At 38.5% G+C, this 15,206-nt stretch overlaps 3 protein-coding genes across 3 annotated transcripts; all 3 read right to left on the reverse strand.

Annotated features, from left to right (window-relative positions):
* Positions 1 to 4,320: 4,320 nt before the first annotated feature.
* On the reverse strand, positions 4,321 to 8,179 carry LOC103444879 (uroporphyrinogen decarboxylase 1, chloroplastic). Its single transcript, XM_008383826.4, has 6 exons — positions 8,036 to 8,179; positions 7,784 to 7,932; positions 6,426 to 6,808; positions 6,010 to 6,294; positions 5,590 to 5,825; positions 4,321 to 5,006 (listed from the first exon to the last, which is right to left on the reverse strand). The coding sequence occupies exons 1-6, from the start codon at positions 8,056 to 8,058 to the stop codon at positions 4,844 to 4,846; spliced, it is 1,239 nt and encodes a 412-aa protein (XP_008382048.3). The 5' UTR covers positions 8,059 to 8,179; the 3' UTR covers positions 4,321 to 4,843.
* Positions 8,180 to 9,277: 1,098 nt separating this feature from the next.
* On the reverse strand, positions 9,278 to 11,538 carry LOC103444878 (peptide-N4-(N-acetyl-beta-glucosaminyl)asparagine amidase A-like). The gene has a single exon (XM_008383825.4). The coding sequence runs from the start codon at positions 11,286 to 11,288 to the stop codon at positions 9,456 to 9,458; it is 1,833 nt and encodes a 610-aa protein (XP_008382047.3). The 5' UTR covers positions 11,289 to 11,538; the 3' UTR covers positions 9,278 to 9,455.
* A 722-nt stretch (positions 11,539 to 12,260) lies between these two features.
* Positions 12,261 to 14,415, reverse strand: LOC103431620 (peptide-N4-(N-acetyl-beta-glucosaminyl)asparagine amidase A-like). Its single transcript, XM_070819318.1, has one exon. It carries the CDS (start codon positions 14,338 to 14,340, stop codon positions 12,493 to 12,495), a length of 1,848 nt encoding a protein of 615 aa, XP_070675419.1. The 5' UTR covers positions 14,341 to 14,415; the 3' UTR covers positions 12,261 to 12,492.
* Between the last annotated feature and the right edge of the window lie 791 nt (positions 14,416 to 15,206).

The following is a 15,206-nucleotide window of genomic DNA, read 5'->3' on the forward strand; positions in this document are numbered from 1 at the left end:
TCTCCTTTAGTGTATTCCAATCTAGCTGTGTATTTGTGTGGCCTCCTCACATCTACGGATGGCCATTAGGAGGCAAATGGGTATCTTGATACTTGTTTGCGTGCATCACGAGCCAAAGGAAGGTGTACCGGTGAGTCTGGTTTCACAATGAGTACTGACAACTTTGAAATCTGATACATAGTAGATGTTAATGATGACAGGTTCCATTAGAGCTCTTGGTCATTGATGGCTGGTTCTCATCTTTATGGGCATAATTATATTGAAGCAACATCAGTTCTTGAAGACCTCGGAGATATTGATGATGAGATGAATGACTTAAGGATAGAGATATGCATCAATTCCTGCAACATGATTTATCTCAAATGCTTTGAACTTTTAGAGCATGTATGATTTTCTGCCTCGTGGATCATTAAAGGTATTGAACGACATAAGAAATCCATGGTCAAAATTCAGTAATTTACAATTACACGTCCATATATTAGTAGAATAATGCTATTTAGATTTGACACCATTGTTGGTCACATCTCTAATAGATATTGACGCTACTTATGTATATGAGCCCCACTAATATTAATAACGTGGTCAGCAACAAAGTGGTTAGTAAATAAAGTCCAAATATCAGTACCCTATTTGCTAAGCTTATACTTCAATGAACCGAGTTGTGGCATCTATTTTCTATATATGCATTCCCTCATAACATGTAGTGCCTGTACTAATGAAATTCATAATACTGTTATTATTGACACTAAAAATGTCATCATGCACTCCTTCTCAGTGAAGATCGAATTAGATGATCAAGTCAAGGCAAGGACGGATCCACATAGGGACCTGGGAGGTCCCAGGACCCGTCGACGATCCTAAATCGCTACTAGAAATTTTTTGGGGACCCCTTGTACTTGAGCATGAGGTCTGTGCAGGTTGCAATGGCTGTCTTCTTCTCGGAGAAGATGACCGCACACGGAGAAGAAATAAAATAAGGACCCTTCCAGCCTTTCTCCTCCTTGCTTCTGCCATGGTCTCATCCATCGATGCCACCCACTTCTCCTTCAACCTTTCTCTGTCGTCTGGCGGGGCAGTACATAAGCCCAAATTTCCCGAAATTATTTCAACCACCTTAGTAATTTTTCTTATGGGTGAAATTTCCCACATAAGGTTAGTAAGATAGATATGATCTGTCATGGGTTGGTGAAATTTGGGGGTGGAGCTGCCATGGCTTCGGGAGAATGGGGAGGGAGGCGGTTGGTGGAGGTACGGTAGCTGTGTTCTTAGTGAGAGAGAAAGTGGATGTTTGGAAACTAGTAAAAGAGAAAAATGGTGTGTTTGGTTAGAAAGATAGTGGGAGTTTGGGGAGAGTTTTATTTGATCGGTGTTTTAAATTTAGTGATCCATATTAGATAATCAATAACTTAGGTACTCCCTAGTAACTTATGAAACCTCGTAATGGACACTTGAATTATGATTTTATAATTTGTAATATTGTTTTGCATATGATTTTTTGAATGAAATGTATTATATTTAAATTTTCAATGTTGTTTTTGTCTATAAATTTTTTGACCTTTATTATTGGGACCCCCGAGTTTAAAATCTTAGATCCGTTGGGCCGAGGGCTGCCCTCTCTTTCCTTCACTCTCCGTTCCCTAATATGAGCTTCTTCTTCATGTGTGTACATCCACAATAGAACATTAATTTGCACAAAACTTTTTGAGACAAATAATTGTACAGATTTTGAGAAACTAGAGTCATTTCATCATGGACGTTAGAAGATCATGCACAAAACCCTCCAAGTCCATGGTAAAATGACAATCGTCTCTCAAATTACTTCAAAGAGTGTTGTGCAATGTTCTATCGTCTACGACGACTTGTGCTTGAGATCATGTACTGAAATTTCTGTATACTTACATACATACATATGTTTTCTGATATAGTCATCCATTCCAACATCTCGTAGACCTTCCGCTTTGGTTGCCAACGCTTCATTTCCCTTGATGAGCGATGAAACTGTACGGATTCTCCAACACTCATGAGTGAGGGGATTACTTAATATATCCCACCTTAATGAATGACTTTTATTAAGACACCACTATTTTCTTTTCCAGTTACATCCTCTTCAAACAAGAATTTGCAACTCCCACAAGCTTAAAGTCGCATCTTTTTTGAGATGGTTGTTTTACAAATGAAAGGATGAACACCAAGAGAGGTTAGTGTCATTATTTTAGACAAACCCTAGCTCAAATAGAGATTACATAGATAATTAATAGTTTAAATATGATTGACAATCTAATAACACAACATGTCGAATCATTATACAAGAGAGAACAATTTTTTCATGTGCATAAGTATATCCACTCCTTTACTCCTTAGTGTAAATAATTAATACCATAAATATTTAATAAAAATGTATATTACGTATATTATCTATGCAAATCACTCTCTTTAATTATGCTCCTAGCAAATATTCCTTTGATTGTTGGTGATAAAATTTGATAAGTGTAGGCCATATATATATATATATTTATGTATATGGCATCTAAATTCTAATTGACCTATTGATCAGATTTAAAAAAAAGAAAGATAATGAAAATGGCTTGAAAACTTTGAGTTTTAACGACAAAGACAAAATAAAAGGTAAAGTGAATAGTACCATGTTTGACTTTTTAGTGTAAAAATGTGATTTTTTGTTAAACTGAAAAGTAATACGAACTTTTCGTTAAAACTTTCTTTAAAAAATTAGCTAGGGAAACTCAAACAAATAGATGACCAAAACCTAAGCAGTATATACCAGGAGGAAAAGGTTCCGGGGGATCCTAAGGATCATGATGGCTATCGGTCATCATCGTACATCGTATGTTTAGTTTTCGTTAAACACTATTTACATTTAATTTTAAATTTTAAAATAATTTCTGATCATATGATATACAATGAACGATCAAGATTACAAAATCTCTAGAATCTCCGGAAAAAGAAACCGGCCGGGATACAGGATGCAGTGTCTTTCCATGCAGATTGCAGAGTCACAGATTCAATAGTCTGTACGTAGGCAACAGGCATCCCATGAGGGTGATGCCAGAACCTGTCATCTCATCTCCCATCACCACGTAGGTTGTATCCTAAAGTGAGAGAGTGGAAAATCTTTGCAGATCGCCACCTCACCTCAAAGTGCGTCGATCCAACGAGGAAAAGGTTTGGACCACAAAACCGACACACCACCAACTAGCTAGGGTTTTTGTAAATTAAAAATAGTAATGTACAAAACAATACTATTGACTTAGTGATCTCGATATCAACTTCAAAAGATCAACCAATTATTTGTAAATCCATTGCCATTCATCCTGATACAGGATTAAGATAATCAGGGCTCCCCAAGTGGGAACATAATTATTCAAGAATTTTCTCACCACACAGCCATCCAAAGTTCACTCATCAACTTTATTAACAGTATATTTAAAGAGATGGATGCGTAACACTACTTTTTTTTACATTTTTTGACACTTTTATGGGATATATTTTGTAATGTATTTCAATGATCCGAAAACGTTTATCTTTAAGTATTCTCTCAAAGAACATGTTTACCAAAAATCACCAAAATTTGAAATCATATGACCGTTAGATTAAGAGTTTAGAGTTTCTTTGTAGAACCGTATTTGTCCATTTTCTTCACTACAAATGTCTTAAACACTTAATGGTTCTGGATTTCTCAATTTTTTTAGATGATCTATAAATGATGCTCTAAAAGATAGACGGTTTTGATCGGTATAAAACATTATGGAGTAGACTCCACAAAAATATATCAAAAGTTGTTTTAAAAAAAGTGACGCTACATATCTGCCCCATATTTGATACCCAACTTTGTCCCTTTTATTAACTTTGTTGTTCATAATTAAATTTAACATTAAAATTAATATATAACCCTTTTTACATACACCCAGTAAATTCTCTCTTTCAATTTTTTTTTTTTTAAGAGCTTTTATAACATGAATACACTTCATCACGCCATTATGTTACAATCGCACGCTGTATCACTGAGACAAAATGGTGGCTTTTATCCTTATCACTTAAGTTGTACTCCTCAAATTTTCAATTGCTAGGTCCCAAAAATAATCTGGGTGGTCGACTGGGGTGTTACCAGAAAAAAATTCTTAATTGATAGAAACAAGAAGTTTATCAGGCAACTAAGCGCCTAATCGAATATATATAATAATACTCAGTGCATCTGAAGAATTGCACAGAGAGAGAGAGTGGGAGAGAGAGAGAGAGAGAGAGAGAGAGAGAGAGAGAGGGAGAGAGGGAGAGAGAGAAAGAGAACATATCAACAAGATGAAATGCAAAACCTGATGAACTTTTCACTGATTAATGATGATGTATTACAGTAGCCTTGTCTATATATTGAGCTCTCAGCTTCCTAAACAAACTGCTAACAGAAAATACCGACAGACTTCGAATAAGATGATTACAACGGATGGCACGTAGACCACTTATATTCTAACAAAGAACATTACAACATACTGGTTTTGTATGACAAAAGAGAATGGTGAACAATTACTTGTTCAAATCGGTAGAATTAATGGATCAGCACTCTGTCAATATATGCAAATGTAGATAGTAGGAGAAATGATAGCTAAAACTAACTTCTTCCAACAAAAAGAAATTCATTTATTCATACCAGATATCGTTGTTACAAAAAGAACTGAATCTGACATGTAAGCTCTCCTTTCAACACGTTCAGAACCTTAGAGCTCCGATGAACCCTCAACTACATGCGGAAAGAGAGACCAAGCATGCTGCTGCAAGAATATGGTGTGAACTCTCAACCGAAAGCCAACTTGCGAAATAAAATGTGATGAGTCTACACTACCAATTCCCTCGGTGTTTGTGTTTCAAGAAATGTGTCATAATTCAAGCTTCTTGCAACTTCGAAGAAATGTTTAACCGCTTCTTCAGGTGTCCGTACAAGAACACCATGCCCTAGATTGAGAATGTGTCCCCTTGGCCCTGCAGACCTCACCACCCTGAAAATATTGCGTTAATTTCAGAATTATACACAATTCAGAACTGAAAACAAACCACAAAAGATCAAAACCCAAAATCCCTTTGACGATCCATATAGAATAAAGTAGAGTTAACAATCGTTTGAAGAAACTTTTATTTCCATAAATGGGGGTAAGGCTAGCCGACATTCACCTCTCCCAGACCCTGCGTAAAGCGGGAGCCTTGTGCACTGGGTACGACGACCAACGAACATCTGAGCCAGTAAATGTTTTAAAGCAAGGATTAAATTCCAACCAGTTCCCAAGTGCTAAGCTAGTTGTTTTCTTTCTTTTTAGTTTTAGGTGGGCCTACGGACTTCCTGCTGCGCCCCTCCCCTTTCCTCTAACTAGCACGAGTGTGATATACTACCCAAATGTTAGTTTTAGACATAGAAGTTGGAGAATCCAATCTGGTACGAATTTAGGCAAATGGCTACAACTGATCTCACTACCCATTTGTTTTCTACCATCATATAAACCAATGTTCCACACATATCCAAGTTCATATTGAGGTAACGTTTTGAATAAAATTAGTTGCAAGTTTTGAGATGTTCCCATAACAAACCTTTGAATTTCTTCGGTCAAGGAAGGAAGAGGAGAAAATAGGTAAGCAGGATCCACATTTCCCTGTACACTGATCTCACTACCCAACCGTTTTCTACCATCAGCTATGTCTACCGTCCAATCGAGCCCAATCACATCTACACCAGTTCCTTTCATGCGCTCAAGAATGCCACCATTCCCATTAATGTAGAGAACAAGTGGTGTTTTAGGGCATCTTTTCCTTACTGAAGTCACGATCTGCAATTTAAGAACAGCAACATGTGAGCAGAAGGAAAAGGAAGCAACTTATACATACCTATAAAGAAAATCACACATGCAATTTCCATATGCACCTGTGTGAAAAGGATTCCATTTAGGGAAATATATATGTAACACTTTATAACGTGTGTCCCTATCCCTATGCATATGTCTCCTCCCTCACCTCTTGAATATAAGGCTTCGACCAGCTATCCCACATGGCTGGTGGTAGTTGCCCACCCCATGAATCAAATATTTGTATGCAATGTGCCCCTGCTTCTACTTGGAAAACAATATAGTCTGATATTGCCTGAGTCAAATGAGAAAGAAGAGCCCTCAATACATGTGGTGATGTATGGCACATGCTCTTTATTTTTGTATACGTGGAAGTTGAACCCCCTTCTACTATGTATGTAGCAATTGTCCAAGGTGCCCCTACGAAACCCAAAACAGCAGCATGCCCACCAACCTGAATGAAAGAAATAACTGAGAGAAGTATGTGTACGAACATTGAAAATATAAGAAGACATGTAATGATCATTCACAATCTAATAAAGTCGATCTTCTTTTTCAAGCATGTAATAAGTGTCTAATAACTACCTCCTGCCGCAGTATCTTTAAGGATTCCCCCACAAAGTGTAGTTTGTCCAAGTCAATCGGATGCAAGGTCTTCAAGCCCTCTTCAGAAACAATGGGTGACTGAATAACAGGACCCCTGACGTCTTCTATGTCAAAGGGAACACCAAATGCAGGTAGAGGCGTGAGTATGTCAGAGAAAATAATCACTCCATCAGGACGGAAAGCTTCCCAAGGCTGCAAAGAAATTTCCACAATGAGATCAGTTGTCTCTGACCTCTCTCTGAATGATGGATATTTCTCTGCAAGCTTTCTGTAAACAGCCATATACCTTCCTGCTTGGCGCATCATCCATGCTGGAGGCCGACTTACAGGATCTCCTCTTGCAGCCTTAACCAAGAGTGGATCTGGCAGCAGGAAGTGGGGAGTTTAAAAACAAAACGAAAAATGAAAACTTTTATATAACAATGAAACCACATCTTCAGAGAAGAGTTCCTAAAATTAAACATCAAACGAGAGAAAATATTAGAGGACACGGCTCAACATTATTTGTTGCAAGTATTAGTCTGCATTAGCATTTATAAGAAGTAATGATCAAAGAATATGGTCTTGTGTCAATTCAAACTATTAGCACACTAATATACATATCTTCAACGGGTTAAACTTCCACTCAACCTAATGGTATGATGAAATTTTATATCACAGCCCAGCACAGCAGAGTTGCTCTCTATAGTTCATGGAGCATAAAGTAAAAACAGAATTCATTGACGTATTACTTACCAACTACGTTTTTTCAGAAACCTATAACATTTCATACATTTAAGTATAGTTCGATACCAAATGTAACAATGCACACTCAGACAAAACAAAAATGCGCCAAAGCCCTCCAGTGCTATAACAGCACTTCTAGGGCAGCTTCAATATCGATGGACTTTTCTTTTCGCCATGTTACAGGGATAGTCTTAGAGCTCTCACAACATCACAGATGCATGACCAAGAGTGTCTTCAACAACCTTTTCTCTGATCCTTTCATCAGTCGGTCCTAAATCGACCCTCTGGAGATTCTATTATTTTAAATTCATCTTCTTTTTCGGTATCAACACACATTTATAACTTCATATGTCGAACACAAAACACCTTACATCTTCGATGACAAAATAGAAGCAACTAATCAGAATCTGGGTACTGAGAATTGAATTACTCTTTTTTTTCTTATGGTCCCAATGGAAATTACTCATTGACTCACAAAGAAAACCAAAAATCAACAATAACCCATATCAAATAATATATAAAAGATCCCAAAAAACCAACCAAACAATTAGACTTTAAAATTAAAAAAAAAGAACATATATTTGCAAAGTTGGGGGGGAAAAGAAGCATACCAGAGGAGGAAGAGCATGTTACAGAAACCTTTCTGTGGGGGCCTTTTCTTTTGGAAGGAACCGAGAGTCCAGTGAGAGCAGTAGAAGTAGAAGTTGCCCCTGACCGCACGAACAAGCTCGATGACTTCCATCCCAGAGAGCTGTTCACACTGCAAATACCAAATTTCAGTTTTAAGGATGCCCCAAGTGGCCCAAATGCCAAATTTAAAGTCAGAATTGAAGTTCAAGAAGCAATGGAGAGAGAGAGATTGCCTGGCCGGAGCGGATAAACCCATTTCGCATAGATGGGGAGGGAGAGAGAGAGAGATGGAGAGACAGGGACAACGGTAAAGTGGACGATTTTTATTACATTGGGATGGAGAGAGAGAGAGAGAGAGAGAGAGAGAGAGAGAGAGAGAGAGATGGAGAGAGACAGGGACAACGGTAAAGTGGACGATTTTTATTACATTGGGCTCTGCCATGGAGGCCCTGTTTGACCAATAAAATTACAGGAAGGCCCAAGATACAAGTAAAACATGAGCTAAGACGAGTCCCCTTGTTTTGACCTGCGTGATTTGCTTTCAAGATTTTGGCAATGCGAGTTTTGGCATATCTACAAAGAAAAGAATTTTGTGACGAATAATTTAGCGATCTGTAATATTGATTTAGACTTAAGTAATTTTTATTTTGATTCTTCTTCTTCGTGTTCAATTAGTTTTATTTGTGAAAATCAACTTAAGATGTCCTGGTCTAAATTTATTATTATGTAAGTTTGTTTGGGCTCTTGCTTTTAGCCTCGTTTTTCAACCAAAAAGAAAACCTTTTGAATAGAGAAAATTTTGAAATTGTGATCCAAAAAGGTGTTTTAAATTGTGGTTCACCTTCATATGGTAACACTAATTTTATGTATCCATATTCCACATTCATATGCACTCTAGTTAAGAGTTGAGTTAAAATATCGCATGTGTATTCAAAAAATACAAACGTGGTCATCGATTTCGGAATGCTATAATATTTTAACTAGATCGTTCTCTCACGTGCCTTTGTGACAAAAACAGCCTCGTAATTTTTCTCATATATGTTCGATATTTTTTAGCACTGGTTTGAAGTTCACAGACAGATTTGATTTGTTCCGATACAGAACATAAGCTTTCTTGTGGTTGAAGGTAAGTATAGAAGTTAACGGATGTATAATATCGTTGAACACCGTGGGTTACGACACGAAACTGCAGGGCCAGATCAACCCGGCACGACGATCGGAGGATCGCTTACCGTGGAGGGAGTTTGCATTAACGAAACAAGCGGCGCACAGGCTAAGCTATTGTCAGCGTTTAAAAATGTTGTTGAATACCTTAATTTCTACATCTGTAACGGGAGAAATCTATGGTGCGAATTCGTATGGCATGCATTTGCATCTTGAATGTTCATTTTTGCGTACGAGGATTTGGAATAATGCACAGTTAGATCCGTTCCTGTGCCATACGAATTCACACCATAGAAATCAGTGGTTCTCACTTTCCAGCATAAACGTCGATTATATTGACACATCCACAAAAGATAAGATTGAGTACAACATACATTTTTATTTAAGGTACCAACAAACAGGGACCCTCCTTAAAATTTACGGGAGGAGTCCTTTTCTGTATCACATGAAGATGCATCGATACGAGTAAGCTAGGCACCATCGTTGTTCTCAAGTAAATCGGGGACCAGGAGAGCTCCTTTGAGCACCCAAAGGCCGGAGTCTGCTTAAGCCAAAATCCACATTAGACTCTGGTTTTTTTGTGCACGTAAACCCCACCTTATCGTAGAGTATGGTGTCGTCTGAGCTGCTTATGTTTCTGAAGTAACAGGATTTGCCACCATCGAATCTATACACTTGCTGTGTACTCCCCAGTCCTCTAACTACGGAACTGTTTTTTATAATGATAGTACCCTCGGCATTCTGCAGATTGCTGAGAGAGCTGTTGGAGAATCGGGAACCAGCACTTGCAGACTTCTTCTCGATAAATCCCAGTTCGACATTTGTAATGTACTTATAAGTTTCTTTTGCTTGTTCCAGGAAGTCAATGTACAAGTAAAGAGGAAATTTTTTGTTTGATGACATTGAGTGGATAATGGAGGATGACAGCCTGATATGAACTGTATCATTGGAATGGATGGTCTGATTCACTATCTGCGTATTGCCATCATTCTTCATGACCATTGTATTACTGTAATGGAGGTCTTGAATCGCATCAGTTGTGATATTCCCATAGGAGGACTTCACCCATCCAGTTGATGACACAGACCTGCCGGCCCTTGTAAAAAATGTGCCATTTAAACCCTTGAAATCCGAAACCAATGAAACAACAAGGGGCAAGCTACTATTCTTCAAAAGCTCTCCTTCAGTTTTCGTGCTCTGCTTGTCCAACCAAAGATGCAAATTCGCATCAACGAGCCAAACATTTAAGGCATTTGTAACACTAAAACCAAACTTGTGGCTCTTCCCATCCAATATCTTCCCCATAAAGGGCGTGATTTCAATATCATAAGAAGGGAGATTGTACGAGCCAATTGCAGTAATTGGACTCCATAGGAGGGGATTGAACCCTCCAGTGAAAATCACAGTAAAAGGCCAGACTGCACCAACAACCTCACCATCTAAACTCACTACAACCTCCCTAAAAGGCCCGTTTCCAGGCGTACCGCTAAGATTATTTGCAGCAATGTACTCATTCGGAGGATTTGAATACCAAAACTCATCATTCTCATGAAATGAAACATACACCTCCAACACAGCCTTATAAGCATTCTGTGGAATCTTAAATTCCTTCAACTGTGTATCGGTCGAATTCTGGATTTCAAACCACAACCCATCATTGAAAGGCAGATTTCTCGAAATGGGCAAGATCAAATCCGCCCAAGGATGGTACCCAGAATCCAAATTTCCCAAATTTTGCTCATAGTTATAATTCAAATTCTTCTCAGCAGGGTAAAAATGGATGCTAATATTCACATGGTAAATCCCAGTATATCTTTCATTTACCAAATTCCCAAGATAAACAGCTAGCGTTTGATTGTTCTGAAGCAAAGAATAGTACCTTGTGATGTCCTTCTTGACACTCCAAACAATCCCATTCTGCGTTGGCTCAGCCGTGCAGCCCCTGAGAAGCTCAATGCCGCCGAGCCAAACCCCGAAAATCCGATCAAATTGCGTCCCTTTGCAGGTGGCTTTCCACTCGAGCACAATTTTGGAAAATGAATGAGATGGGCAGTAGGAGGGAGGGGTGTAGTTAGCAAAGACTGGAGGTTTGCCGTATGTGTACCCGAAGTCGTGCTGGAGAACGTGCTGGGTGCAGGGCTTGGTTTTGGGGAGTTCTATGGGTTTGGTTATTTCGAAGTAGAGAGTTGGTGCGGCAGCGTTTTGTGGGGTGGGTTGGGAGAGGAGCTCCGATCTGAGAAGGTTAATTTTGTGGACATTGGCGGCGGAAAAGAGTGGTTGGTGGAGGAGGAGGAGGAGGAGGAGGGCCAACGGAGAGGCCATGAGTGACTCACCGGTGGTTGAGCTGTCTCTTGTTTTGGCGGGTTTTACTTTGTTTTGGCGCTATTATTTATATGTATTTATTTGTTTGTATTTTATTAAGTTTCTTGGAGTAGAAAACAATGGTGAGTTGGTGATTCTATAAACTGAATTAAATAATTTCTTAAATGTACTATTTAAATTCCATCTACAAAAAATAAGGGCGGAATTAGAATCCTTGATTCTGATTCGATTCGTTCGAAAATCATCCCTTTTTAATTGAAAAATCAAATTTAATTTTTCATTTACATAAAGTCTTTGGAATTAGTAAGTCCTTCGAGCGATGCTACCAATATATCTAACTAATGAGTGTGGTACCGATATATTTAACATACACTAGTCTAGCAGTAGTGTTTAGTGTTATTGAAATCAAACTCATAATGGGTGATTCTTACATATAATTATCATACTCACAATATGGTAAGAACAACATTTTTTGTCGGTAAATTGGACATTCACTAATTTTCATATGCGTAAAAATAAAAAAACATTATGTAAATGGAGAAACAAAAGTGTAAAACAATCGAAGGCGATTTGATTGATGAGATGATAGCTCCACCAGAAGCAAAAGTTTAAAACAATATGACAGACCAAACCAAATTGCACGCAACATTGTAAGGGTAGTTCATCAACATTTTCAGTCTTAACGTTCGGCCGGCTTGAACGAGCCGGAGAACGAACTGGGAAAATACTGCCAAAACCGTGTCACGTTTCTCTAATAATATGTTTGGACGAAGGACTTTCAAGGTGTCGTTTTAAAAAGTTCTCTCTTATGAAACTTTCAAGTCAGACGTTCTAAAAACCGTGGAAAACTCTCACAATGACTAAGGAGTAGTTGAAAAAATGTACTGCGAGGCTGAGAACGGTGAGTTCGACGAATCCGTGAAGGGTGAGACCATGAATCATATTGAGATAACACAAGTTCACATGATCCAGTTTTCAGAAATCATTCAATTCCAGGTAAAACCAGAACCATTTTAATGCAGATACCTTAACTAGATTCTTGAAGAGTACATAAAAATAAAATTGAGTACAAAATACTTACATTTTTATTTGAGGTACCAACAAACACGACTACACGAGCCCTCCGTAAAATTTACCAAAGGAGTCCTTTTCTGCAGCATATGAAGATGCATCGATACGAATAAGCTAGGCACCGTCATTGTTCTCAAGTAAATCGGGGACCAGGAAAGTTACTTTGAGCACCAAAAGGCAACAGTGTGCTTAAGCCAAAATCCAAATTAGACTCCGGTTTTGTGGTGCACGTAAGCCTCACCATATCATAGAGTATGGTGTAGTTTGAGCTGCTTATGTTTCTGAAGTAACAAGATCTGGCACTATCGAATCTATACACTTGCTGTGTACTCCCCAATCCACTAGCTACCAAATTGTTTTTTACAACCATATTACCCTCGGCATTCTGCAGATTTCTGAGAGAGCTGTTGGAGAATCCTGAACCAGCACTTGCAGACTTCTTCTCAATAAATCCCAATTCGACATTTGTAACGAATGTATATGAATCATTTGCTTGTTCCAAGTAGTCACTGTACAAGTAAAGAGAAAAAATTTTGTTTGATGACATTGAGTGAACAGTGGAGGATGGCGGCCTGATATGAACTGTATCATTGAAATGGATGATCTGATTCACTATCTGCGTATTACCATCATTCTTCATGACCATTGTATTACTGTAATGGAAGTCTTGAATCGCATCAGTTGTGATATTCCCGTAGGAGGACGTCACCCATCCAGTCGATGACACGGACCTGCCGGCCCTTGTCAAAAATGTGCCATTTAAACCCTTGAAATCTGAAACCAATGAAACAACAAGGGGCAAGCTACTATGCTTTGAAAGCTCTCCTTCAGTTTTCGTGCTCTGCTTGTCCAACCAAAGATGCAAATTCGCGTCAACATACCAAACATTTAAGGCATTTGTAACATTAAAACCAAACTTGTGGCTCTTCCCATCCAATATCTTCCCTAAAAAGGGAGTGATTTCAATATCATAAGAAGGGAGATCGAATGAGCCAATCGCAGTAATTGGTCTCCACAGGAGCGGATAGACCCCTCCGGTGAAAATCACAGTAAAAGGCCAGACTGCACCAACAACCTCACCATCTAAACTCACCACAACCTCCCTAAAAGGCCCGTTTCCAGGCGTACCGCTAAGATTGTTTGCAGCAATGTACTCATTCGGAGGATTTGAATACCAAAACTCATCATTCTCATGAAATGAAACATACACCTCCAACACAGCCCTATAAGCATTCTGTGGAATCTCAAATTCCTTCAACTGTGTATCGGTCGAATTCTGGATTTCAAACCACAACCCATCATTCAAAGGAAGATTTCTCGAAATGGGCAAGATCAAATCCGCCCAAGAATGGTACCCAGAATCCAAATTTTCCAAATTTTGCTCATAATTATAATTCAAATTCTTCTCAGCAGGGTAAAAATGGATGCTAATATTCACATGGTAAATCCCAGTGTATGTTTTATCTATCAAATTCCCAAGATAAACAGCTAGTGTTTGATTGTTCTGAAGCAAAGAAGAGTACCTTGTGATGTCCTTCTCGACAATCCAAACAATCCCATTCTGCGTCGGCTCAGCCGTGCAGCTCCTGAGAAGCTCAACGCCACCCAGCCAAACCCCAAAAATCCGATCAAATTGCCTCCCTTTGCAGGTGGCTTTCCACTCGAGGACAATTTTGGAAAATGATTGAGATGGGCAGTAGGAGGGAGGGGTGTAGTTAGCAAAGACCGGAGGTTTGCCGTATGTGTAGCCGAAGTCGTGCTGGAGAACGTGCTGGGTGCAGGGCTTGGTTTTGGGGAGTTCTATGGGTTTGGTTACTTCGAAGAAGAGAGTTGGTGCGGCGTCGTTTCGAGGGGTGGGCTGGGAGAGGAGCTCGGATCGGAGGAGGTTGAGTTTGTGGACATTGGCGGCAGAAAAGAGTGGTTGGTGAAGGAGGAGGGGGAGGAGGAGGAGGAGGAGGAGGAGGGCCAACGGAGAGCCCATGAGTGACTAGCTGGTGGTCGAGCTGTCTGTTGCTTCGGTGAGTTTTACTTTATTTTGGTGCTCTATTTATGTATTTATTTATTTATTTATATTTCTTTGTTTCTGTTTTTATTAAGTTTCTTGGAGTATAAAACAATGGAGAGTTTTTCTTGTTGGGAAGACAATGGTGAGTTATTGATTCTATAAACTGAATTAAATAATTTTTTGACTGTGCTATTTGCTTTTTTTGTTTCAAAAACAAAAATTAGGCTAGAGTTGAAATTTTTTATTATAATTTAATTCGTTTGAAAATCATCAGGTTACCCATTTTTATTTGAAGAATTAAATTAAAATTTTCATTTGCAAATAGTTTTTGGAATTAGTAAATACTAAATAGTGAGTACTTGATTGAAATATTACCAAATTTCTAATTCCAATAATAAATACATTAATCAATTGTGATAATAAAGTGAGAAATAGAAATTGGAATGTCTTGGAAAAACATTGTCTCATATATTTGGAAGAGAGTGGACTGAGGCAATTCAAGTGAATCCAAAAGAATTCTACGTGGCCCAATATCGTGAATATGGTAAGGTTTTTATCACAAATAGTTCTTGAAATTGATCAAAATCATCATTTTGGTACCTTACTTCCAAAATCAATATGTCGTCACTAACATTCACTATCGCACATCAATTTGATCATTCCGTTAAGATTATGTCAACTATTCTGGTAGTTTGTATGTGGGATCCACAAATGCAATGAAATAGTGACATGTGGATTACACAACATAACGGTTTTTATCGCAAATGATCCTTAACATTGATCCAACTCCTTATTTTGGTCCCTGAGTTTCAAAAATAGATAAATTTGCTGTCTGACTTTCA

The sequence above is a fragment of the Malus domestica genome, chromosome 03 (genome assembly GCF_042453785.1).
Source record: "Malus domestica chromosome 03, GDT2T_hap1".
Taxonomy (NCBI): Eukaryota; Viridiplantae; Streptophyta; class Magnoliopsida; order Rosales; family Rosaceae; genus Malus; species Malus domestica.

What these genes read in the sequence shown, in the direction of transcription:
- LOC103444879 (XM_008383826.4), bottom strand. Translation starts at nt 8,058, where the DNA reads ATGGGTTTATCCGCTCCGGCCAG. An exon ending in AACATGCTCTTCCTCCTCTG is followed by an intron (nt 6,809 to 7,783) that starts GTATGCTTCTTT and finishes TCCTGCTGCCAG; the next exon opens with ATCCACTCTTGGTTAAGGCT. An exon ending in CGAAGCCTTATATTCAAGAG is followed by an intron (nt 5,826 to 6,009) that starts GTGAGGGAGGAG and finishes CTTAAATTGCAG; the next exon opens with ATCGTGACTTCAGTAAGGAA.
- LOC103444878 (XM_008383825.4), bottom strand. Translation starts at nt 11,288, where the DNA reads ATGGCCTCTCCGTTGGCCCTCCTCCTCCTCCTCCTCCTCCACCAACCA.
- LOC103431620 (XM_070819318.1), bottom strand. Translation starts at nt 14,340, where the DNA reads ATGGGCTCTCCGTTGGCCCTCCTCCTCCTCCTCCTCCTCCTCCCCCTC.